The 26,369-nt window shown below is 47.9% G+C and overlaps 2 protein-coding genes across 3 annotated transcripts in view; both read right to left on the minus strand.

Moving 5' to 3' along the window:
* ifrd2 (interferon-related developmental regulator 2) overlaps nt 1-4,811 on the minus strand; it is a 43,031-nt gene extending 38,220 nt beyond the window's left edge. Inside the window, exon 1 of one of the 2 annotated variants that reach the window (XM_007890228.2) lies at nt 4,495-4,811. In XM_007890228.2, coding sequence (XP_007888419.1) covers nt 4,495-4,537 — 43 coding nt within the window. In that variant the 5' untranslated portion in view covers nt 4,538-4,811. The remainder of the gene's footprint in view (nt 1-4,494) is intronic. The other variant, XM_007890227.2, reaches the window with a different exon arrangement.
* A 10,091-nt stretch (nt 4,812-14,902) lies between these two features.
* LOC121848032 (hyaluronidase-1-like) lies at nt 14,903-19,535 on the minus strand. The gene is made up of 4 exons (XM_042339690.1): nt 19,470-19,535; nt 17,973-18,914; nt 16,483-16,572; nt 14,903-15,384 (listed from the first exon to the last, which is right to left on the minus strand). The coding sequence occupies exons 1-4, from the start codon at nt 19,533-19,535 to the stop codon at nt 15,070-15,072; spliced, it is 1,413 nt and encodes a 470-aa protein (XP_042195624.1). The 3' UTR covers nt 14,903-15,069.
* Nucleotides 19,536-26,369: the final 6,834 nt, after the last annotated feature.

A 26,369-nucleotide genomic window follows, 5' to 3' on the forward strand; every position in this document is an offset into this window, starting at 1 on the left:
AACTGGCTCCAAGGTGACATGTTTGGCAATAAAATGTCAGAATTGAGTCAATCCTTGGTAGTCCAGTTCCTGAGCCAGGAGGGTCCCTTACCCCAGGGCAATGCTAATGACCGCACAACCAGCCTGGCTCTTCGGCAGGACCTGGAAGGGCAGACCAGTCACTCAGGGCAGGGACTCTTCCAACTCAGCTACTATTAAGCTTGCAATAATCCAGAACTCTGCAGCCCGTGGCCTCTCCCACACCAAATTCCGTAACCCCATCACCTCCACTCTCACCCGACTCCATTGGCTCCCTATCCTTCAGAGGATCCAGTTCAAGATCCTGGTCCTCACATACAAAGCCCTCCATGGCCTCACCCCCCCCTAACTCTGCGACGCCTAACCCCCTACTAACCTGCCCATTCCCTCCACTCAGCTGGCTCCGGCCTGCTCCACGTCCCCCAATCCACCCCACCATTGGCGGGAGAGCCTTCAGCCACTCTACCCCCAACCTCTGGAATTCCATCCCCCAGTCACTCCGCCTCGCCCCCTCCTTAGCCTCCTTCAAGTCCTGCCTCAAGACCCTACTCTTCGACCATGCCATTGGTGACCCCCCTTCCCCTCCCCTCCCTTACACCCCAACTCCAGCTCGGGTCTGAAATGCTGTACACTGTCCAGCACCGTGGGAAGTCCTCCCGACGTGAAAGGCACTATACAAATGTAATCTTGCTGTTGTTGTTGCAAGACAAAGCTCTAACGAGTAGGATGGTCCTGCTGGACAAGCAGCAGGAAAGTTTGCCAGCTAGTGATATCAATGGCAAGCTGTGTGTTTTTAGCTGATGAGACTCCAGGAATTAACCCAACGCACATTCTCTAGTCCCCAAGTCTTGGCTCTTGCCAACCTGACCTAATACTTGCTGGTATTAATAATAATAATAATAATAAGGTAAGGTAATAAGGTATTAGGTAAGCAGGATGTGTCTCTCCAGAGAGAGACAGAGTGCGCATTCCATTCCAACAATCTATCTCTGGAATTTCCATGTGTGGGTGGGATGCATGGGACTCAGTTTGGTTTGGTATGCTTAAGCATGGTGATGGGTTTCCGCATGCGTCAAGACTCCTAGCTGACCAAAATAAAAAAGGGAGCCTGAGTGCCCTCCTCACTGGTCTCCCCAGCTCCACAACATTCAACTAATTCAGAGCTCCGCCGCCCTGATTCTCACCCACACAAAACTCCATGCCCCCATCACACCAGTTCTTGCCAGGCTCGTAAATACTGAACGGATTGATTTCGAGATCCTATCGTTTGAAATCCGCACCTCCCTGCCTATCCGATTTACTTAATCCCCACTCCCCCACTTGCTACCTCCACTCAGCTGGCTCCAGCCTCCTGTTCGTCCCTCGTCCCCTCCACCATCGTTGGCCATGCCTTTAACCACTACACCCTGAAACTCTGGATCTTTTTAGCTCCGCCTTGCCCCCTCTTTCCCCACTTCCCCGCCTAAAGACCTTCCTTTTCGATCGTGCATACAGTCACCTCCCCCTCCCTCTACCCTGGCTCTGGGTCAGATTTTGCCACTGTCAAGCGCTCCAGGACACTACCCAGCGTGAAGGGTGCAATTTAAATGCAAGTTATTGTTGTTGGTGTATAAGTAATCATGGCAACAAGCCAGACACTGAAGCTGCTTAAGTTCCCGATTCTTTCAGACCTGCAGAAGATTGGATAATGGCTGTACACAATGTGTAACACAGCAGCTACGAAATCTTGGGTACTTTGCTGCGGAGTTGAAACCTGAAAACCTTTGGCTGAAACCTTTAGCTGGAACAGTTCAAGTCTTAAAGAACCCGTTTAGAAAAATTGTTGGAAAACAGCTTTTTAAGTCTCATCTTATTCTTTACAGCTTATAGTACGAAATTTTTAAATTCACTAAAATATAATCATTAAATGATTCAGTGATTTATTTACAGTGTTGAATCCAGTGTTGTTTTTTAGTTTATAGGACATTTCAGCTAGTCCATTGATGAACATGCAGGATAGCTAATGAATTTAAGACAATTCTGTCATTCTGCCTCTTGCTGCCTCAGCATTGTCTCTCCTGTCCTCCTGAAAACTCACTACACAATGACCACCGCCTGCATCTTTCCTTCTGGATACTCCCCACACCTGCAGGATTTGGTGCCACTTGTTCTAAAATCTCAGCAGCATTTTCTCCTGGAGGGCAGCAACTTTCATGTTGCCTGTGATAGTGATTTAAAGTGAACCTTCTAAGAAGGTAAAGTTGGAGAGAATTTATACATATGCAGAAGGAGGCCATTCAGTCCATCAGTCTGCACCGATTCTCAAGAGCAATCTTTATAAACATTACAAACTAGGATCAAATTTTGATTTTCGTTTTACAATTTAATTGTATTACTCATCTAGGCTGCTAATCAGCTGCAAGTAAACTCCAAGCCAACGGAGTCCAGCTACAGTAATATTTTACACCTTTGACAGCATTGCCAGTTTCAGAAATCGGAATGCCTGCAGTCTTGTACAAAGTGTTCACACCTGTAACTACTATCACATTGCAGCTTTATTATATCCTAGGATTATTATATATGAAACATAATAACTGATAGACTACTTTGCAACTATTTGAGCGTGTTTCTTACTAGCTACAGCACCCACCTGTATAGAGTCCCAATAGCCTTTAAAGATGAACAAATACCCAAATCACTTTTGAAGTTTAGTTATAAAAAAGATTTTCAATGCAGGCATTGGAAAAAACATGGGTGGGATAAATGATCAAAACATATTCATTTAATTAAACCATATTTTAGTTACATGTATGACAATGCCTTCCTAATTTGCAGTTTAACGTAACCCTCAGTGCCATTCTCTGTTTGTCACTCCAAGCCTCGGTCACTGTAAGTTGCCCAGGAGAAACATATTAAGCAGCTTAAATAATTGACTTGCCTCCAGTTTTCTCAGACATGAGTACTGGAGCTACAACTGGGTTCAAATGGTTTAGGTTAATGAAAAAAAATCAGTCAGGATTCCCATCCCTGATCATTATCCAGAAATTATAGAAACTAGATTCAGCTGTAAATACAACTAATATCTAACCAACAATCAGAAGATTACCTTCCCGCCAATAGGTGAAGCTACCGGTTGGTCATTAGACATCTATGAGAAGAAGATTGAGCCATCACTAGGTGGGCAGCAGGTACCAGAAACCCATCACAAACTGCATGGTGAGTTACATAACCAGAATAAAATATGTGAGAGTATTGTGCACAGCAGTGTCCCACAAATAGTTGTGGATTAAGTGATCAAATTATTATTTTTATTTATTTTGAATGGATGGTTATAACAACAACAAGATTCCATTTATAGAGCGCCTTTCACGTCGGGAGGACGTCCCAAGGCGCTGTACAGTTGGGTCAGGAGCCGAGCATTGGGGGGAAATGGTCAGGGGGAGGGAAGGGAGGGGGCGAGGAGGGGGGAAATGGTCAGGGTGAGGGGAGGGAGGGGGCGAGGAGGGGGGAAATGGTCAGGGTGAGGGGAGGGAGGGGGCGAGGAGGGGGAAATGGTCAGGGTGAGGGGAGGGAGGGGGCGAGGAGGGGGGAAATGGTCAGGGTGAGGGGAGGGAGGGGGCGAGGAGGGGGGAATGGTCAGGGTGAGGGGAGGGAGGGGGCGAGGAGGGGGGAAATGGTCAGGGTGAGGGGAGGGAGGGGGCGAGGAGGGGGGAGATGGTCAGGATGAGGGGAGGGAGGGGGCGAGGAGGGGGGAAATGGTCAGGGTGAGGGGAGGGAGGGGGCGAGGAGGGGGAAATGGTCAGGGTGAGGGGAGGGAGGGGGCGAGGAGGGGGAAATGGTCAGGGTGAGGGAGGGAGGGGGCGAGGAGGGGGAAATGGTCAGGGTGAGGGGAGGGAGGGGGCGAGGAGGGGGGAAATGGTCAGGGTGAGGGGAGGGAGGGGGCGAGGAGGGGGGAAATGGTCAGGGTGAGGGAGGGAGGGGCGAGGAGGGGGGAAATGGTCAGGGTGAGGGGAGGGAGGGGGCGAGGAGGAGGGAAATGGTCAGGGTGAGGGGAGGGAGGGGGCGAGGAGGGGGGAAATGGTCAGGGTGAGGGGAGGGAGGGGGCGAGGAGGGGGGAAATGGTCAGGGTGAGGGGAGGGAGGGGGCGAGGAGGGGGGAAATGGTCAGGGTGAGGGGAGGGAGGGGGCGAGGAGGGGGAAATGGTCAGGGTGAGGGGAGGGAGGGGGCGAGGAGGGGGAAATGGTCAGGGTGAGGGGAGGGAGGGGGCGAGGAGGGGGGAAATGGTCAGGGGGAGGGAAGGGGGAAAAAAAACGAAAAAGCAATCCATCAAATGACTAACAATCCATAACCCCACTGGATCAGTGTGATCCTCTCCCCCCACCCCACCCGGTCAGTGCGGCCCTCCCCCCACTGCTTGCCCCCTGGGGTCAATGTGGCCCCCTCCCTCCACCTCTCCCCCCATCGCCCAGTCAGGGCGGCCCTCTCCCCGGCTCTCACCCTTCTTGCGAGCGGTGTGGCTGCGGCCGCGGCTCCTCGGCATGGCAGCTGTGGCGGCGGCGCCGCGTCTCGGGCTGTAGCGACCTCTCCTCGTATCGGAGCTGTCAGTCAGTGTTGCGACGTGATACTGAAGCCTCCGATCTGAGCGCGGTGTGCGATACAGTGGACGAGCTGCAGGCCTCGGGTTCTCTCTCTCTCTGGTGACAGGATAAATGCGCGCAAACGACCACCATCTTTTTGCTCTGCTCCCACTGTGCGCGCGCGAGGAAACACTGGGATTTGTAGTCCGCGCCTGTGCCACAGGACCCAGCGCTCAGTGGCACACCCCCTCCCACAGTGACTACGTGTCATTGTGTGCGCCGCCGGAGTCACGAGAACTACAACTCCCGGCATGCTCAGCCCACCACGCAGGCTTTGTTACCACGTGACTTGGCCGAGGTCATCTCGGAGTCACAGTCGGCACCAACCACGTGGGTGTGAATGGCTGAAATCACTGATTTATTATACACAGAATTACATAGAATATACAGCACAGAAACAGCCCATTCGGCCCAACTGGTCTATGGTGTTTCTGCTCCACATGAGCCTTCTCCTGCCCTTCCTCAGCTAAGCCTTTAAGCATAACCTTCTATTCCTTTCTCCTCATGTACCTATCAGCTTTCACTTACATACATCTATCCTATTTGCCTCAACAACTCCTTGTGGTAACATGTTCCACATTCCCACTACTCTCTGTGTGAAGTAATTTCTTCTAACTTCCCTATTGATCTATTTGTGACTATTTTATATTGATGGCCCCTGGTTTTGATCTACCCACACCTCCCAAGTGGAAACATCTCTATGTCTATCCTATCAAAACCTTTCATAATTGTAAAGACCTCTATCAGGTAACCCCTCACCCTTCTCTTTTTCAAGAGAAAATAGTCCAAGCTTGTTCAGCCTTTCCTGATAGGTATAACCTCACAGTTCTGGTATCATCCTTGTAAATCTCCTTTGTACCTTTGCCAATGCCTCTGTATCCCTTCTACAACAACAAGATTTCATTTATAGAGCGCCTTTCACGTAGGGAGGACGTCCCAAGGCGCTGGATAGATGGGTTGGGACCCGAGCAGGGGGGAAATGGTCAGGGTGAGGGGAGGGAAAGGAGGGAGCGAGGGGGGGGGAAATGGTCAGGGTGAGGGGAGGGAAAGGAGGGAGTGAGGAGGGGGTAGAGAGTCGAGAGGGGAGCTGAAGGCACCGTCAAAGAGAAAGGTCTTGAGACCGGTCTTGAAGGAGGAAAGGGAGGAAGCAGCGAAAGCACTGGGGGATGGAGTTCCAGAGCCTAAGGGCTGAGAGGCTGAAGGCCCGGCCACCGATGGTAGGGCGGTTGGGGCGGGGGATGTGGAGCAGACCGGAGCCAGAGGAACGGAGGGTACGGGCAGGTAGGTAGGGGGATAGTAGGTCGGAGAGGTAGGAGGGAGCGAGGCCGTGAATGGCCTTGTAGGTGAGGATGAGGATCTTGAATTCGATCCTCTGGGGGATGGGGAGCCAGTGGAGGCGAGCGAGGGTGGGAGTGATGTGGTCGCGAAGTCTGGTGCGGGACAGTACACGAGCTGCAGAGTTCTGAATGACCTGCAGTGTGGAGGGAGGTGCCGGGAAGGCCGGCGAGGAGAGAGTTCCCATAGTCCAGCCTTGAGGTGATAAAGGCGTGGACCAGAGTTTCAGCCGCGTGAGGGGTGAGGTAGTGCCGTAGTCTGGCGACATTCCGGAGGTGATGGAAGGCAGTGCCAGTTGTGGCGCAGATATGAGGGAGAAAGGACAGCTCAGTGTCGAACAGAACCCCAAGGTTCCTGACTGGCTTTGAGAGGTGGAGAGTGCAGCCTTGGATGCTGATGCTGTCAGCGCCTGAGGTGCGGAGGCGCTGACGTGAGCCAATCAGGAGGGCCTCAGTTTTGTGCACGTTGAGCTGAAGAAAGTTGTCTCTCGTCCAGGACTCGATGTCGGACAGGCAGCTGTCAGGACATCGGTGGTCGTGGAGTTGAGGATAGAGGAGGAAAGGTAGAGTTGTGTGTCATCCACATACATGTGGAAGTTAACCCCATGTCTGCGGATGATGTCACCGAGGGGGAGCATATAGAGGGTGAAGAGGAGGGGACCGAGGACAGAGCCCTGAGGGACACCGCACAAGACAGTGCGGGGGGTGGAGGAAAAGCCGTTTGTGGAAACAAAATGAAGACGGTGGGAGAGGTACGACCTAAATCACTCAAGGACAGGGCCTTGAAGGTTGAGGTGGGAGAACAAGCGGTGGAGGAGGATAGTGTGGTCGACCGTATCGAATGCAGCCGATAGGTCGAAGAGGCAGAGGAAGCCCTGGTCGCAGATGGTCAACATGTCATTAGTGACCTTGACCAGGGCAGTTTCTGTGCTATGGGCAGCACGGAAACCCGACTGAAGGGGTTCGAATAATGAATGGGTGGAGAGGAAAGAGCGCAGCTGGGAGGCGACAACTCTTTCAAGGACCTTGGACAGGAAGGGGAGGTTGGAGATGGGCCGGTAGCTTGATAGCTGCGACGCATCAAGGGAGGGTTTTTTCAGTGGGAGTGATGGTGGCAGTTTTTAGGGGAATGGGAACAGAGCCAGAGGAGAGGGACAGGTTAATGGTGTCTGTGAGAAGTGGGGCAAGGAGGTGGACCTGGGATATAAGGAGTGGAGTGGGGATGCGGTCAAGGGAGCAGGTGGTGGGTTTCAAGGATAGGATGAGTTTGGTGACAGAGGGTGGAGAAACGGGTTCAAAGGTGTGTAGGGGAGGATGGGTAGGAGTTGGAGTGTGGGAGGGAAGGGGTGGGTGGTGGGTGGAAGTTGGAGGGGAAGTGACCGCGGAGCGGATTCCCTTGATCTTGGATTCAAGGAAATCCAGCATCTCCTCGCAGTGAAGGTTGGAGGAGATGACCTGCGCGGGGTGGTGGGGGACGGAGGAGTCGGGATTTGGTAGAGAACAGAAGCCTGGGGTTGTTCTTCGCCTCCAGGATTATCCTGGAGTAGAAGGATGACTTGGCCGAGGCTAGAGTGGAGCAGTAGATTTTGAGGAGGTCCAGCCAGATTTGCCAGTGGATCGTTAGGCCAGATTTGAGGCAGGTGCGTTCAGCAGCCCGCACCTGGCTCTTCAGTGAGCGGAGGTGGGTGGTGAACCAGGGGGAGGAGCGAGAGTAAGAGACTGTGTGGGAGGTGATGGGGGCAAGAGTGTCGAGTGTGGAGGAGAAGGTGCTGTGGAGGAGGGTGAGAGCAGAAGATTGGTCAGTGAGGGATGAAGGCCAGAGGGAGAGGAGTTCTATAATATGGGGATGGAACTGTACACAGTACTCCAAGTTTGGTCAAGCCAAGGTTCAATATAAATTTAGTGTAACTTCCCTGCTTTTCATTTCTCTCCCTCTAGAAATGAACCCCAACATTGGTTTGCATTTTTTATGGCTTTATTAAACGGTATCGCTTTTAGCGATTCGTTTGTACTTAAATTCTTATTTTCTAGGTAGTATTTTCCAGGTACCTCCTTATTCCTCCTACAAAAATGTACCACCTCACACTTATCTATACTGAATTTCATTTGCCAGTTAAATGCCCACTCAGCAAGTTTATTAATGTCTTCTCATACACACATTCATAACATCCAGGCTTGACTATGCAAACTCCTTGCTTGTCGGCCTCGCCACCTCCTCCCTCCATAGGCTGCAGATCATCTAGAATTCTGCAGGCCATGTCCTCTCCCACACCAGGCTCTGTGACCCTATCACCCCCATCCTCGTCCGACTCCACTGGCTTCCCATCACACAGAGGATACAGTTCAAGATCCTGGTCCTCTTCTTCAAAGACCTACATGGCCTTGCTCCCCCCCACCTATGTGACCTCCTAACCTCCTACCATCCTGCGTGCTCCCTTTGCTCAGCGGGCTCCTGCCTGCTTCACGTCCCCTGCCTCGTCCGCCCCACCGTTGACGGGCAGGCCTTCAGCAACTCTGCCCCCACCCTCTGGAACTCCATCCCACAATCCCTCCGTCTCACCCCCTTCCTTGCCTCCTTCAAGACCCACTTCAAGGCCCTCCACTTCAATCTTGCTTTCGATCACACTCCTTCCCCCCCTGCCCTCCATCCTCCCTAATCCTGACCCTCAGCTCGGGTCTGAAACACTGACTGTCTTGGAATGCCCTCCCGACCTGAACAACAAGAAGATTACATTTGTTTAGCACCCTTCACGTCGGGAGGACGTCCCAAAGCGCTGGACAGTGTACAGCATTTCAGACCTGAGCTGGGGTCAGGACGGGAGAAGGGAGGGGAGGGGAAGGAGGATGGGGTGGCCGATGGCATGGTTAAAGAGGAGGGTTTTGAGGTGGGATTTGAAGAAGGCTAAAGAGGGGGCGAAGCAGAGTGATTGGGGGATGGAATTCCAGAGGTTGGGGGCAAAGTGGTTGAAGGTTCTCCCGCCAATGGTGGGGCGGGTGGATTAGGGGACGTGGAGCAGCCAGAGCCGGCTGAGCAGAGGAAGCGGGCGGGTTGGTAGGGGGTTAGGAGGTCGCAGAGATAGGGTGGGGTGAGGCCATGGAGGGCTTTGTAGGTGAGGACCAGGATGTTGAACTGGATCCTCTGAAGGATAGGGAGCCAATGGAGTCGGGCGAGAATGGGGGAGATTGGGTCACGGAGTTTGGTGTGGGAGAGGACACGGGCTGCAGAGTTATAATAATAATATTATAATAGAGTTTTGGATTATCTGCAGCCTGTGGAGGGAGGAGTTGGGAAGGCCGACAAGCAGAGCGTTTGCATAGTCGAGCCTGGAGGTGATGAAGGCGTGAACAAGAGTTTTAGTGGCCTGAGGGGTGAGGTAGTGGCGGAGTTGGGCGATATTACGGAGGTGAGGGAAGGCAGAGTGGGTCATGGTTTGGATTGGGGAAGAAAAGACAGTTGAGGCTATACAAGACGCTATACAAATATAATTTTGTTGTTGTTCTTGTAATTTGTTGCAGTCCGCCACAGTATTAACTACACCCCCCAATTTGGTGTCGTCCGCAAATTTTGAAATTGTACTTTCGACCCCTAAATTGTTTATATAAATTGTGAACAACAGTGGTCCCAATCCTGATTCTTGTGGATCACCACTTCCCACCCTCTGCCAGTCTGATTAGCTTGTCATCCATTCTGCTACTTTTCCTGACTCCACATGCTCATACACAGTACAGGGCTGTTCACAGCTACATAGTAGCTTTACATATGTGTTTTTTCATACAGTAAATGATACATCAGTTTAAATGTACTAGATTACATGTAATTAAATGTACAGACTTATTGATACAGTATAAATATAAAATAAATGTAAATTATTTTTAATTCCGCTCCACCATTGGAGGTCGCACTTTCAGCTGCTATGCTCCAAATCTCTGGAACACTCTCCCTGAATTCCCCCACCTTGCCCCCTCTCTCCCCTATTTCATGTTTCACCTGAAAACCTCCCCTTTTGACCGTGCTAACCTTTCCCCTACCCTCCCAATCAAAGAGTCAGGCTCCATCACTGATAAACACTCTGAGACGCTATTCTGTGTGAAGGGCGCTATATAAGTGCAAGTTGCTGTTGTAAATTCATGTCAGTGTTTAACAACTTTTTGATAATAATAAATAATAATCCTTGCATTTGGTAGAGCCCCTTATCACATGAGTTGTGATACGAGATGACTCAAAAGTGCTTCATAGGATTTACTGTAGAGTGATTGATAAGAGTATAGTGACTGTATTTTGTGGACCAATGCTGAAGCCTTCTTGGGCACAGCAACATACCACAAACAACCATGGAGCGAGTGAATGATTTATTTTATTGGGGAATTGTTGGCTGGAACACTGGGAGAAACTCCCTTCTCTTATATCTCTGATACCATAGATACCAGGCCTTGGTTTAACCATCCAAAAGACGGCACCTTCAACAATTCAGCACTCCCCAGCACTGCGTTGGAGTGTCAGTCTAGTCATGAATTCAGGGTCCCAACATGGTGCTTTGGACCCACAACCTTCTGGCTCAGACGCGAGAGTGCTACTAACTGAGCCAGGCTTACACTTAAACTATATTCAATGGATTTTTAAAAACTAACCAGTTTTTCACATGACAGGTTTAAAACACTCAAAACAACCCACAAACCTCTGGTGACTAACATGTATAAATCCTTGGCTTTTATGGAAACATAATTTCCCAACATTAAACATACCATTCACCTCTCTGTTTAGAAATTTTATTGATAATTTTCCCTCCCGCATATAATAAAACAGCAAAATTATCCTACATTAGACAAGTAGGCATATACACTAGCATAATTATATGGAAATAAAATAGGTTATTATAAAGCAAAGGTAGCAATCTGTTACTGCCTTTTGCCCATATCTTGTTGTGCAATAACAACAAAAATTACATTTAAAGAGCGCCTTTCATGTCGGGAGAACGTCCCAAGGCGCTGGACATTCAGGGGTCAGGACCCGAGCATGGGGAAGGGGCGGTGTAGGGGTGAGAGAAGGCAGAGAGGTGGGAGGGCGACCGAAAGCACGATCGAAGAGGAGGGTCTTGAGACCGGCCTCGAAGGAAGCAAGGGAGGAAGCGAGGCAAAGGGACTGTGGGATAGAGTTCCAGAGTGTGGGGCAGAGAGGCTGAAAGCCCGGCCACCGATGTGATAGGGCGGGTCTGGCAGGAGACTGGATCAGGCTGGAGCCTGCTGAATGGAGGGAGCGGGCAGGTTGGCAACAGGTTTGTATAGTTAAATTACTGAATACTTCCTTTCTCTGTCTTGGGCCCCTCTAAGAGATCTCTTCACTCACCTTCCCCTCTGAGAGTGAGCTTGTGGTAGCTGCCTGCCTCCAAATCCTGCTCTAAAATCAGCCTACCCCCTAGTGACCAAGTGTGGCAGTGATATCAAAACCAAGTCACACGTTCAATTCCCAGTCTGTGTTAAATTATAATAATCCTTACGTTTGATCTAGCATTGTAGCACATCGTCAAGATAGCTCAAAATACTTAAAAGGATTTTACTGTGAAATGTAGTGACTTATTGTTACTGTATTGTTCGAACGCGGCAGCCAAATTGCACACAGCAATGTCCCACAAATGTCCATGAATGACCAATTTATTAGCTGCACTTGGCTGAGGAGGAGGAGACTGAACTAGACTCTCCACTCCACGTCAGTATTAGGACAGCACCAGTAGGTAAGGACTCTTTGAATAAGGACAAGTTTGGCCAAGACTGTGATGCCCTGTCTGGTCACATACTCAGCTGACCTTGGGTGTTAAGGCACATAAAGGATAAGGAGATAGTGGTGCCAGGGCCCTGAACCTCAGCCGCTTCAAGAGGAAGGGGACAAATTGTCCAAAATAAGTGTGTTCTTCCGCATACCCATGTAGTTTACATCATTCAGACTCAGTGTGGTCCAACGGGTGGCCCTGTGGATGATTTCATCCGGCCCGAGACCATTTCTAACTTTGGGTTGTCCACTCCCTCCCTGCTTCCTTCCCAGTGAATAGTCTTCTAATAGGAGCAGCAGGAGACGTGTCTCCTTATCCACCACAGAGAGAGTAATTGGCAGAGAGAGAGTGTGAGGGAGAGAGAAAGAAACGGAGAGAGGGAGAAAGTAGAGTGATTGAGAGTGTGAGAGTGCGTGGGGGAGAGCAAGAAAGAGTAATTGAGAGAGGGAGAGGGATTGAGAGAGAGGGGAGAGTGATTGAGAGAGAGAGCATAAGGAAGAGGAGGAAAAAGAGAAACAAAGAAAGTGAGAGAAAGCAGAGAGAAAGAAGAGAGTTCGTTCCCTGCCTCCCCTTTCGAGGCTATAAGAACTAATTCTGACTAATCCTGTGTTGCTGGAGATGCTGATTATCTTTTCCCCTCCCCAACCCACCTCCCTTGGATCCCACCCCCAGCTCTGTTGCCCAGCTGGCAGTGTTGAGTGCTTTGAGATGTCCTTCAACCATAAAAAAGGCTTTGTTTATGTTTCTGGAATGGAAACACAAAAATATTTCTTATGTGGCACGTGGACCTTTCTCAAATAGGGAATCCAGCCCTCGGCAGCCAGAAGGTTAGACCACCCTGATTTAGATATAGATATTTAGATAAAATAGATTAAATGAATTGCATATTTAGGCTTTTAAGAATTCCTTTCAGATCAAACCGCAGGCTGCCAGCAACACAAATTTAAGGTACATATTACTCACAGTACATTAGGCATCCTTGGAAAGTAAGATTTGTCAATGCCAGCGCGATAGGAAGATTGTACAGTGTTTGGAAGTTAAGAAGGTGATTATTCAAAGATAGTAATCTCATTTGATATTGCGCTGTATCACATTGAATGGTCTCAAAGCGTTTCAAAACAAACCAAGTTACACCAACAAAGTCTCACAATCAGGAATGACTGAGTATTCTGGGTTTTGGTGGATTTGGATAAGAGACTGGCTGGAACATTGGGAAAACTGCCTGCTCCGCTCCCAAATAGTGCAATGCTATCGTTAACTTTCCCCGAAACAACCAGACAGGAAATATGGAACCTCAGTGTCATGTCTCCTCCATTAGGCATCCCCAGCACCACAGGAACACTGGACTGGAACAATACAGAGTTTGAGCTCAATTCTTGGCCCAGGGCTCACACCCACAATCATGTGACCCAGAAATGTGCCTGTCCCCAACTAATAGCAATAATAATCCTTGCATTTGATACAGCACCATTCACATTGGGAGGACATCTCAAAGGATTTTACTGTAAAGAACAGTGACTGCGTGTTTGTAGGTGAACTAAACACTAATTTAACATACTGTAAAGTGTAGTGACTATCCTCTAGATAAATTGGCCATTGCTTGTGGAATACTTATGCAAAACAGCATCCTACAAACGGCCATGTGATGAATGTCTGGATGATTGGGCAGGCCAGCAGGAGAAACTCCTTTGTCTTTTCAAATAGTGTTACTGGATCATTAACATCCACCTGACAAGCAGAGACGGGATCTTGGTTTAACATCTCATCCTCTCCCATCCCGCAATGCCTCCGTTGTTTTGGAATAATGCTCATTGTGTAGCTTCACGTGAGAACCATGGCCATTTGGACCTTTTGCTGGAAGGATCCCAGTCATCAGACCTGCACCCAAGCGTCACTGTCGCAATCCCAATTGGGGATAATAATATTTCTTGGATTTGACATAGCGTCTTATCATGTCTTTGAGACAACTCAAAGAGCTTCACAGGATATACCGTAAAGTGGATTGAGAGTATTTGTGGGACAGTGCACAGCAATGTCCCACAAACAGTCATGAAGTAAGTGGTCAAGTTTATTTGGGGTTTGTTGGAATAAACTCCCTTCTCTTTTCGAATAGCGCCGTGGGATCTTTAACATCCACCTGCTGAACAGGCAGCCATGACCTTATAAAATTCATCTGAAGGATGGCACCTACAACAATGCAACACCACTCCCAGCACTGATTGGAGTGTCATCTTAGACTATGTGTTTCCGACATGGGGCTTGACCCCACTAACTTCTGACTCAGAGGTGAGAGTGCTACCACTGATTCAGTGCCTTGGGATGTCCTCACGATGTAAAAGGCTCTATAAAATGTAAATATAATTTGTTGATGATTCAATTCCAGGATTTTGAGGCGTTTTTGCTGGCTTGTATCTAATATGTGTTCATCTAATTATTCCAATCTTTTCTTAAATTGTTTTCTATCTGTTCAGTCTCAGTTAAGTGTGAAAAGGTGTGAGTTCCTGGAGATGAGCCACTCTTACAATGAGATGTTGATAGTTTTATATCCCTGAGAGTTTAAAGGTTGATTACCAGAGAGTAATCATCTATCAGAGAAGGAATGTTCTGTCCTGTTCAGGCAATGGTTTGGGTTTTGACAAATGGAAGCGGCCCTGGAGCTCCAGCACAAGAGAGGAGCTGCTGTTTATTCCAAGGCAGAACCGTTGCTGTTGTTTAATGTTTCCTTGGTCTCTGGCTGTTTGTGCGATATAAAAGACCTGCTTGGAAACCATAATGCGCCTGACTTCTATCCTTCTACAGTTCCAAAAGCCTGTGAAAGGTGCTTCGCTTTCATATGGCAAGGTGACCCGAGCTGACCAACAGTGGGAGTCCTGTAGTGTTTAGGAGCACTTGCCTCACATACAAGAGGTCCTGGATTTGATTCCTAGGCAGGGTGGAACCTTAGGCAAGTTTCCTTACTCCACACACCATTGTTTATCTAGCAGTAAGTAGGAACCCGGTTGTTAGTCACTTTTTCAGGGGTAATAATCCCTTATTTTTTAATAAATACAAAATAATAATGAATTTGGTCACTCAATCCATGACTGTGTGCAATTGGCTGCCCACAAAAAATATAGTCAATTCACTTTACGGTATATTCTGTGAAGTGCTTTGAGCCGTCACGAAGACCTGATAAGGCACTGTATCAAATGCAAGATTATTAATATTATGATAAACATAAACTGGTCCCAACCTTCCCTGAGAGACGAGGAGATAGCAGTTGCTATTATGCAAGAAAGAAAGCCGAGTTCAAAAAGGAGAGAAGGGGAAAGAGCACAAATTCTCATCTTCCTGTGCTCATTTCTCCCGGCACTGGGGCCCACTCCAGCCCTTGTAGCATTGGCATGTGAACTCCCTGCTCATCTTCAGCAAGTCTTCAGTGTGCAGCTCTCCCTGTGATCTCAGCTGGGGTCCGGGGAAGCCAGGGACAGATAGTACCTGGAAGGATGATGGATTGAGGTGCAGGTAGGTCCGAGAGCTGGGGTCCTGGCGCACACAACGCCCGTGCCCATCACACAGAGCCTCACTGCACAGCAAGGCGGCCATGGTCGTGTTCACAACGTATCGGCCGAGCCGATGGTCAATATAATTCTTCAGCTCCTCACATCCGTCCTGAGAGAATGCAAAAACAAATCAGGGCGCAGCTCAGCTCTCTGGGGAAAGTTCACATGGCTTAAAAATGAAATTGTTTAGCAGAGCAGATAATGTAAATAATAATCCTTGCATTTGATACAGTGCCTATCATGCACTTTTAGATGTTACATCTAAATCATTACAAAGTGCAGTGACTTTGCCTTTGAAGATAAAAGTAGCAGCCATTTTGCACACAGCAAGGTCCTACAAGCAATGACAAGCAATTCATCTGGAGAATTGGTGGCCAGTTGTTGAACTGTGTCAATTGGATGTTTAATATCTACATGAAAAGAGAGGCAGGAACTCAGTTTGATATCACGTTCAAAGAATGGCTCTTTTGGCAATGCAGCGCTCCTCAATACTGCACTGGAGTATCATCTTAGACTGTGAACTAAAATCCTGACATGGTGCTCAAGCCCACAACATTCTGACATGGAAGTGTGTGTGCCACTAACCAAGCTAGAAATGCTATAACAATTCTCCCACCCAATGAAGCCGGTATCCCTCTGAAACAGGGCCTTATCACCTTCTGACAATGAAGCCTCTTAGTGAGTGTCAGCCTGGCTCAGTCAATTCAATCACATATTGGGATTTGGAACCCATATAGTCTCCTCTTATATGCTAATGCAGTGCTGGGGTGTGCTACATTGTGGAAGGTGCCATCCTTGAGACGAAACATTCAACTGAGGTCCTGTCTTCCTATCCAGGTAGACATTAATGATCCCACGGGGCTGTTCTATGATTATTATCCATACATTTGATATAGCGCCTTATCACGTCATTGAAATGTCTCTAAGTGCTTTACAGAATATACAGGAATATACAGGAGTTTCTCCTGGTGTTCTGATCAACAATGTCCCAGATAAACTTTGTTTTTCAGTTTATGGCTGTTTGTGGAACACTGCTGTATGAAAATTGACTGCCATGTTTGCCTACAGAAAACAAAGTCACTCCAAGTTACAGTGAATCCTGTGAAGTGCTTTGTTTAACAGCTGCTGCTGTCGCTTGTTACGTCACAACCCCTGACCACTGAACCTTGCCCAGTCAGTATAATCCATGTGCAGTGGAGATACCGACCTTCGTTCGTGGGAACTCCATGTCCCCCCAGAGGACCACTCCAGAAGCCCCAAGGGCTGCACTCTCCCCTAGAGTGTGAACTAAATCAATCTAAATAAGAATAAAACAGCTGTTAATTGCATATTCCACAGGACATTCAAACAACAACAATCTACATTTACAGCACCTTTTGTGGTGAGGGAATGTTTCAAAGCGTATCATTGATTACTTACCTGCAACTGGCAAAATGAGATTTATCAGGATGGTACTAAGGGTCTTCAGTTATGAAGCTATAGAAGCTAGGATTATTCTCCTTGGAGCTGAGAAGGTTAATGTGAGACTTACTAGAAGTTTTCAAAATTATGAGGGGATTCGATACGGTGAACAAGGAGAAACTATTTCCATTGGTGGGTGGGTCGATAACCCGAGAACACCAATTTAAAATAGTTGGGACGTTCTCCTGACGTGAAAGGCGCTATACAAATGTAATCTTGTTGTTAAAAGAAACAGAGGGGAGGTGAAGAGAAATTTGTTCACACAGTGAGTGAACTGGCTCTGGAACTCCATCCCCCAGTGCCTTCGCCTTGCTTCCTCCCTTTCCTCCTTCAAGGCCGGTCTCAAAACCTTTCTCTTTGACCGTGCCTTCAGCTCCCCTCTCGACTCTCTTCCCCCTCCTCGCTCCCTCCCTTCCCTCCCCTCACCATTTCCCCCCTCCTCGCTCCCTCCTTCCCTCCCCTCACCCTGACCATTTCCCCCCAATGCTCGGGTCATGACCCAACTGTGCAGCGCCTTGGGACTCCTCCTGACGTGAAAGGCGCTTTATAAATGGAATCTTGTTGTTGTTGTTGTTGTTGTTGAGTGTTCAGATCTGGAATGGATTGCCTGAAAGGTGGTGGAAGACAATTCGATACAACTTAAAGGAGAGAAGTAAATAATTATTTGGGGAGCACAAGTTTGTAGGACTATGGGGAGAGCGCGAGGAGAGTGGGGGAGTGGGATTGCTTTGGATAGCTCTTTTCAAAGAGCCGGCCCAGACACGATGGGCCGAATGGCCTTCTTATGTGCTGTATAATTCTATGAGTAGCAATCCTACTCCTCTTGTCCTCTCTCCATATCCTTACAAATTTGTTCTCCCTATGAATGATGAAAGAGGAAGATCCGACAGAACAGTATCATTATTGAGTGCAATAGAAACCGAAGCCAGTTGCACAAAGTATTTCATGCACCTCGAAATAAAAATATAAACTTTATTGTTTAAACTGTGATAAAGATCGCTCCTTCCTCTGGTTTTTATTGAGCATGTGCGAGATGCCACCCAGTGGCAATCGACCGCTTGGCGACCCCTGCCTGAAAAGATTTGTGTACAAACTAATTGCTAGCAGCGCACCCAATAAAAGCTACCCCGGCGAAGAGGCTGGGTGCCGGCTCCGTGTTAATGCTGCTTGAATGAGAGCGCTGCAATGTCTTGACGTGAAAGGCATTGTAAATGTTAATGTGTATTTATTACTCACCTCTGTAAGGAAGTCAAATGTTTTTGCGTAGGTGTATCTGGCGTAGGGCAAAACTGGCAGGGACTTGCTTAATGATTCCAGGGTAGCGACTCGAAGAGCTTCCTTGATCTTGTAGTGAACAAATTTGCGAGCATTGTCTGAGGACCTGAATATTTTATTAAGGTAAATACTGGGATAGAGAGCGTGAGAGGCCTCCCACAGCCATGTCAGCTGATTGTTTCTTGGGACATCTTCCTTATGGCACTGCCCTGTGTATTTGGTTAGTGGCTCCTCATGATAGTAGTTATAACAATCTGGGAATTTGTAAAAGCCCCAGAGACCCATTGATCTTAGTTTCCATCCTTGTCTAAGTGTTTCTTGCATAAAATTCTGGGCAGCAGTTTCATAGTTACTTTTGGCAATCTGGAAAACCAGCCATTCAGGAAAATAGGGATGTTTGCTTCTCACCAGCTCTTCAGACTTTTGCTTGTAGATGTCCATGTCACCCCAGTTGCGGTCCCAGAGTGGTCGCCACTCTTCCCAATCTATCACTGCTAGTCCGTGGAAGTTGTGGTCCAGCAGGTTCTGGATGTCCTTGCTGGCCTGCTGGAGGTGCTGGTGCAGACTAGCATTCTGTACCACGCCACCATGCACTGCGGTTCCAGTGTCAGTGTAATACGGGTAGAGGCCCAACTTGTTCTGGTAGAATATGGTTATGTTCTTGCCGACAAATCTCTCGTTTTGGTTTTCAATAATATCGAAAGCGCGCAAATCCAGGTCAATGTTAAATTTCTTCTTACAGTTCTCGGTGGGTGTATTCCAGACCACAATGAAAGGTCTGTTCTGAATGATTGGTGAAGGTGAGACAACTTTTCCTTTTCTCCCCAAATAACAGAATGGGTAGACAGGTAAAATGCGGTACAAGTGAGCAGTGCAAGACCTGAAACCATGACTCTTGAGCTCCTTTCAGAGTGCAATGAAGATCTTAAGATCACGAGGTACACTCCGGGATCCTTCTGCAGAACACAACTCACATTAAGTGTGTTTGACAAGTACAGTAATATCGCACATTAAAAGTGTCTCACACATTGGAAATGCTCTTAACACTAGAAAAATGGAAGGTCCACAACTGTTTTGATGGCAACTGTCAGTCTAATCAACAACCATTTGCTTTTAGATACAGTCACACTACACTTCACAGTAAAATATCTAGTCACAATTCACAGTAAAATCCTGTGCAGCCTTTGAGATGTCTCGACGTGATAAGCATTGTATTCAAGGATTATAATTATTATAGATATTAAAAGCCATTTCCCATTTAAGTGGGAAGGGTTTGACATTGCATTTATGTATGAGCAAATAGGTACTTTTAATTATTCAACCCCTTGGCTCAGAAACAGTAGGCCATTTAGCCCATCTTGCCTGTTGTGAATTTATTGGACTGTGAAGGTCTTTTAATCCCATTTCCCCATCTTTTCTCCCTTCCTGTTTGTCATGCTACAGCTCACTGTGGATCACCAGTGTGGAAGCTGAATTAATGCACTGATTGTACTGGTTGATTGTGGTGCCTCCCAGTATGCTCATCCTCTGTGGAACAACAACAACAACAAAATTACATTTGTATAGCGTCTTTCAAGTCAGGAGGACATCCCAAGATGCTGAACAGCCCAACCAATCCAATATAATTTGGGTCAAGTGTTCAGTGCCTAATGTCAAATTGTTCACTGGACCGGACAGAACAGGAGTATTCATTATATAGCTTGTGGGCCCACTGAGGCCATAGAACTCCTAATTTTTCATTCATCAGATAATAATAATTATCCTTACTTTTGATATAACACCTTTTACATTGGGAAGATGTCTTAATGCGCTTCACAGGATTTCCTGTAATGTGTAGCGACTGTGTTTCATGGGCAAATGCGGAAGCAGACATTTAACGCCTCATCTGAAAAATGGCATTTCCAACAATGGAGTGTTCTCCTAGTGCTGCATTGGAGTATCAGCATGGATCACATGAGTTTAAAGTCCCAACGTGGGACATGAACTCACGAACCTTCAGATTCAGGGATGAAAATAATAATAATCCTTGCATTTGATATAGCACCTTATCACATATTCAAGACAACAACAAAACAATTACATTTGTATAGACTTCTCAAAGTGCTTCGCAGAATATCCTGCAAAGTGAATTGACTGTAAATTTTGTGGGCAAAACACGGCAGCCAATTGCTCACAACAGTGCCCCACAAACAACAACTTGCATTTATACAGCACCCCACGTGGTAGGAACTTCCCAAAGCACTTGACAGTGGCGGAGCATGATGCTGAGGCGGGGGGAGGGGATGGTGAACATATCTGAGATAAGGTATGGTCGGAGGTAGGAAATGTGGCGGAGGTGGAGGAAGGCAATCCTAGTCAGGGACCAGATGTGGGGAAGGAAGGGAAGCTATGGGTCGAACTGATGCCTAGGTTGTGCACTGGTTCAGTAAGTTTGGGGGATAGGCCAAGGAAGTTGAAGTGAGAACCTCAGGATAGAAAGCATTGACAGGAGTCAATGAGTATGGCTTCCATCTTGTCAATGTTTAGTTGTAAGAAGTTTTCGCTCATCTAGGCCCTGGTGTCCGGCAGACAAGCCGAGAGAATATCGGTGAACCTGGAGTCGCAGCTGGAGGAGAAGTAGATTTCTGTGTCATCCGTGTACATGTGGTTTGAGTGACCCAATTTTTTTTAAAAGGGATTATTATCCCAGGAAAAGCGATCCACCAATCTACGAACAACCAGGTTCCTACTTACTGCTAAGTAAACAGAGCTGTATAGGGTAAGGTTGCGCCCTGCCTGGGAATTGAACTCAGGTCCTTTTGCTTGCGAGGCGAGCCCTCTAACCCCTATGGTACAGGACCTCACAATGCTGCTGACTGAGCCCGGCTGACACGATTCATTTTTCTTTGAAGTCTTGCTTGTGTTCCCCTCTAATATGCATTCGTCCTGCAATCCTGATTTGGAGCACCAGCCAATCCTGCTCCATTTGATGAGTACAATCAAATTCGGTATTGCATTGACATTAGAAGCTACAGGGACATTTTTTAATTGATGAACATAGGATCTCAGCTGTGATTTATAAAAATACAGATAGACAAGGTCCGCTGAAGCATAGTAAGATGAGTCTCTCTGGCTCTACGGTGATGCACCTGGTAAAAAGAAGAGCTTTCTGTGGTGCACTTGGTGACCAAATACCTGAGCTAGTCTGCTCCACGTTACTCCCGAGCACTGTTGATGATTATAATAATAATCCTTACATTTGATATAGCACCTTATCACATTGAGATGTCTCAAAGCACTTTGAAGAATATACTGTAAAGTGGATTGACTGTGTTTTTTGGATGAAACACGGAGGTCAACTGAACACAGCAGTGTCCCAAAACAGCCATGGAGTGAGTGTCCAATTTTATTTGCTCCACTACTCGCGGACATCATTAACCTCGCCCTGTCATCTGGCACTGTTCCTTCCCCGCTCAAAACAGCCATGATCACCCCCGCCCTGAAGAAATCTTCCCTCAACCCGTCACAGCTATCTAGCTACCGGCCCATCTCAAACCTCCTTTTCTATCCAAGGTCCTCAAGAAAGCCATTGCCTCCCAGCTTCACTCTTTCCTCTCCTCTCACTCCCTCCATGAACCCCTCCAATCGGGTTTCGGTGCTGCCCACAGCACAGAAACTGCTCTGGTCAAGGTCACAAATGACATCCTGACCATGTGTGACCAGGGCTCCCTCCGCTTCCTTGTCCTCCACCGCCTCTCCTCCCACCTCAACCTTCAAGGCTCTGTCCTTGACTGGTTTAGGTCCTACCTTTCACACCATCTCCATTCCGTTACGGCAAACGGCTTCTTCTCCAGCCCCCACACTGTCTCATGCAGTGTTCCTCAGGGCTCTGTCCTCAGTCCCCTCCTCTTCACCCTCTACATGCTCCCCTTGGTGACGTCATCCACAGACATGGGGTAAATTTCCATATGTATGCATGCGGATGACACCCAACTCTACCTCTCTGCCTCCACCCTTAACTCCAGGACTACTGTCGTCCTGACCGACTGCCTGTCCGACATCAAGTCCTGGACGAGGGCCAACTTTCTCCAACTCAACGTCAGCAAGGCCGAGTCCCTCCTGATTGGCTTGTGCCAACGCCTCCACACTTCGGGCGCTGGCAGCCTCAGCCTCCATAGCTGCACACTCAACCTCTGTAAGCCAGTCAGGAACTTGGGTGTCTTGTTTGACCCTGAACTGTCCTTTCTCCCCCACATCCGCGCCATGACTGGCACTGCCTACCACCACCTCTGCAACATTGCCAGACTCTGCTACTGCCTCACCCCTCAGGCTGCTGAAACTCACATCCACGCATTTGTCACCTCAAGGCTTGATTACGGGAACTCCCTCTTCATCAGCCTTCCCAACTCTTCCCTTCACAAGCTGCAGATCATTCAAAACTCTGTAGCTCATGTACTTTCACGCACCAGGCTTCGTGACTCCATCACTCCCACCCTCGCCTGACTCCACTGGCTCCCCATCCCCCAGAGGATCGAGTTCAAGATCCTCGTCCTCACCTTTAAGGCCTCCTACCTCTCTGACCTGCTGACTCCATACGAGCCTGCCCGCTCCCTCCGTTCATCGGGCTCCGGTCTGCTCCATGTCTCCCACCTGACCTGCCCTACGATCGGTGGCCGGGCTTTCAGCCTCTCTACCCTCACACTCTGGAACTCCATCCCATGGTCCCTTCTCATCGCTTGCTCCCTTGCCTCCTTCAAGGTCGGTCTCAAGACCTTTCTCTTCGACCGTACTTTGGTCTCCCTCCCACCTCTCTGCCTTCCCTCACCCCTTCCCAAATACGTTCCTACAAAGGGGAATGGTAGGGTATCCAAACCTCCCTGGATGACTAAGGAAATTGGGATTAAAATAAAACAGAAAATGGAGCCTTATGATAAATGTCAGTGTCCAAAATACAGAAGATAATCAAATAGAATATAGAAAGTACAGAGGAAATAAAGGAAATTAAAAAAAAGGAAATAAAAGGGGCAAAGAGATTGTATGAGAAAAGATTAGTGGGTAACATAAAAGGGAACCTTAAGGTATTTTATAAGCATATAAAGAATAAAAGGTTAGTCATAGGTAGGGTGGGGCCAATTAGGGACCAAAGAGGAAATCTCCTTGTGGAGGCAGCAGGCTGAATGAGTACTTTGCATCCGTCTTCACAAAAGAAAAGGATGCAGCCAATGCCACAGTATCGGAGAAGAGGGTAGAGAAATTGGATAAGAATAAACCAAGAGGTGGTACTGAAAAGGGTGTCGGTGCTCAAGGTAGATAAGTCACCCTGTCTGGAAGGGATACATCCTAGGTTACTGAGGGAAGTAAGGCTGGAAAAAAGGAGGCTTTGGTCACAATCTTTCAATCCTCCTTGGACACCGGGATGGTGCCAGAGAACTGGAGGGTTGCAAATTTTACTCCCCTGTACAAAAAGGGGCAGAAGGATAAACCCGGGATCTATTCACATTTTCAAGACTGAGGTGGATAGATATTTGTTAGGTCAGGGTATCAAGGGATATGGGGCAAAGGTGGGTAATTGGAGTTGAGGTAGAGATCAGCCATGATCTTATAGAATGGTGGGACAGGCTCGAGGGGCGGAATGGCCTATTCCTGTTGCTATGAGATCCCTCATCTTAATATAAACAAAATAAAGTTTTCTTATTTTTAAAACTTATTTCAAAATGGGATGAACTGTTCAGTCCATCACACGCGATTTTTTGAATATCAATGGCAGGAGTCAGTCTTTCAGAGCAGGCTGGTTCTTATACGGTCTGATGCATCGCTAATACTCACCTCATCGCAGATATAAATATTTGCTTGTTCGTCCTCGTAAGTGACTTGTATCTTTATGAGTGACGTGCAGTGTACTTACCCTCTCCTTCCTCTGAGCTCAGCACCCAGCCTGCTACTGTGAAACGATTTGAGACATCATCCTATGTGAGGATGCTGTCTAAATGCAATATGTTGTAAACTCAGTAAATCTGCTTTGCTGCTGAGGTCTTCTGTACGATTGATGAAGACTACAATATTTGGTGATTTTCCTATCTCACATTATGCAGAGCTTGTCGGCTTTGAGAGCGTGGGAGGGACTGAGGGAGGATGATAAAGCTTTTTATATTTTAGTCGTTGAGTCAATTTATTGCTCTAATAGGATATATATACGGCAGGAGGAGAGGTGCAACACCACCACCAAAATGACATTTGTATAGTGCCTTTCACATTGGGAGGATGTCAGTGTTTCGGATCTGGGGTTCAGGATTGGGGAGGGCAGGGAGGGAAGTAGGGAGATCAAAAGCACGGTCAAAGAGGAGGGTCTTGAGAGGGTCTTGAAGGAGGCAAGGGAGGGGGCAAGGCAGATGGACAGCGGAATGGAGTTCTAGAGGGTGGGGGCGGAGTGGTAGAAGGCCCGCCCGCTAATGGTGGGACGGGCGAGGCGGGGGACGTGAAGCAGGCCAGAGCTGAGCGGAAGGGAGCAGGCAGGATGCTAGGGGGGTTAGGAGGTCACACAGGTAGGGGGGAGCAAGGCCATGGAGGGCTTTGAAGGTAAGGATCAGGATCTTAAACTGTATCCTCTGTGTGATGGGAAGCCAGTGGAGTCGGGTGAGGATGGGAGTGATGAGTCATGGAGCCTGGTGCGGAAGAGGTCTCGGGCTGCAGAGTTCTGGATGATGCCTATGGAGGGAGAAGTTTGGGAGGCCGACAAGGCTGTAATACAATCAATTTGTTCTTATGACTTCCTAAAGAGAGTAAAGTTGGATTGGGTTAAACTCAGCCCTGACCTGCAACCATTTTAAATCCTGTTATAGAAGGGATGGATTAAAACCATGCTAAATTTGTACGTGATTTGATCAGGAACCAAAGGTGCTTTGTAAGTCCAGATATGGGGCTTGAACCCACAATCTTCTGACTTACAGAGGCGAGAGCACTACCACCTCACCAGGATTGACAGCCTGCTTGGTACATCAAAGGGACTTAAAGAGGTAGACATGTCACTAGTCACTAGCCTGGGTTCCTCCCACCCGGCTTCCTGATAAACTGGCAGGACGACTGAGTTACTGAGCAGTCATGAATCAGAATCCAGAAAATAGAGAAAGTTCAAGGGGTCAAATGGTCAGAGGAACAATGGGATCATTTAAACTTTATTAAATTAAATCGCTGCCTGAAGATAATAATAATAATAATAATCCTTGCATTTGATATAGCGCTTTTCACGTCGGGAGGACGTCCCAAAGCGCTTCACAGAATAGACTTGTCAGCTTGGCTCAGTGGATCAAAAATATGTGTTTTCCAGAAGAAAGAGAATTTCTCTTGGTGTCCATTCTGACAACCCTACAGATTAACTGGTCATTTACTTCATGGATACCAGCACAAGTAACTACAATAAAAACATATTACTCTTGTATAGTGCTCTTCACATCAGAAAGACGTCCCGGGGTGCTGGACAGTCAGGGTTTTTGGACCTGAGCTGGGAGTTGGGGTCCGGAGGGATGGAGGGTAAGGGGTGGTAAGTGGCCAAAGGCATATAATAATAATAATAATAATCCTTGCATTTGATATAGCGCTTTTCACGTCGGGAGGACGTCCAAAAGCACTTCACAGAACACACTGTAAGGTGAATTGACTGTATATTTGTGGGCGAACGCGGCAGCCAATTGCGCACAGCAATGTCCCACAAACAGTCGTAGATTGAAAATGACCAATTTATTATTGTTTTTGGTTTTGGAGGGATTATTATTAGGCTCTGTGTGGAGTAAGGAAACTTGCCCAAGGTTTCGCCCTCTGCCTGGAATTGAACTCAGGTCTCTCGCTTGCAAAGTGAGTGCTCTAACCACTGAGCTACAGGACTCCATGGCATGGTCGAAGAGGAAGGACTTGAAGGAGGCAAGAGAGGGGTGAGGCAGAGGGATTGCGAGATGGAGTTCCAGATTGTGGGGGCAGAGAAACTACCACATTTGTCAATAGAAACAATAAAATTTATATTGATTCAGCACCTGTCACGTTGGGAGCAAGTCTGAAAGCACTTCCCATTGTTAGGTGGGCACCGAAGCTGGGTGTCAGACCAAGTTGGAGGGACTCTGGGATAGCCTTCCATTCCACTTGACCGCATTGGGTAATGTTGTGAGATAGCCACCAGGGGGCTCAACAACAACAACAACATTACATTTGTATAGTGCCTTTCACGTCAGGAGGATGGCCCCAGGCGCTGGACAGTGTACAGCATTTCAGACCTTAGCTGGGGTCAGGGGGAGAGGGGAGGGGAAGGGGCTGATCAATGGCATGGTCGAAGAGGAGGGTTTTGAGGTGGGACTTGAAGGAGGTTAAGGAGGGGGCGAGGCAGAGTGATTG

The sequence above is a fragment of the Callorhinchus milii genome, unplaced genomic scaffold (assembly GCF_018977255.1).
Source record: "Callorhinchus milii isolate IMCB2004 unplaced genomic scaffold, IMCB_Cmil_1.0 Scaffold12, whole genome shotgun sequence".
NCBI classification, from domain to species: Eukaryota; Metazoa; Chordata; class Chondrichthyes; order Chimaeriformes; family Callorhinchidae; genus Callorhinchus; species Callorhinchus milii.

Bases quoted from the DNA above. Each gene is read 5' to 3' on its own strand.
- LOC121848032 (XM_042339690.1), bottom strand. From the start codon at position 19,535: ATGAGCATACTGGGAGGCACCACAATCAACCAGTACAATCAGTGCATT. The intron at 18,915-19,469 runs GTGATCCACAGT...GCACTCTGAAAG, and splicing joins TTAATTCAGCTTCCACACTG to GAGCTCAAGAGTCATGGTTT. The intron at 15,385-16,482 runs GTCGGTATCTCC...GCATTCTCTCAG, and splicing joins TGGAGTTCCCACGAACGAAG to GACGGATGTGAGGAGCTGAA.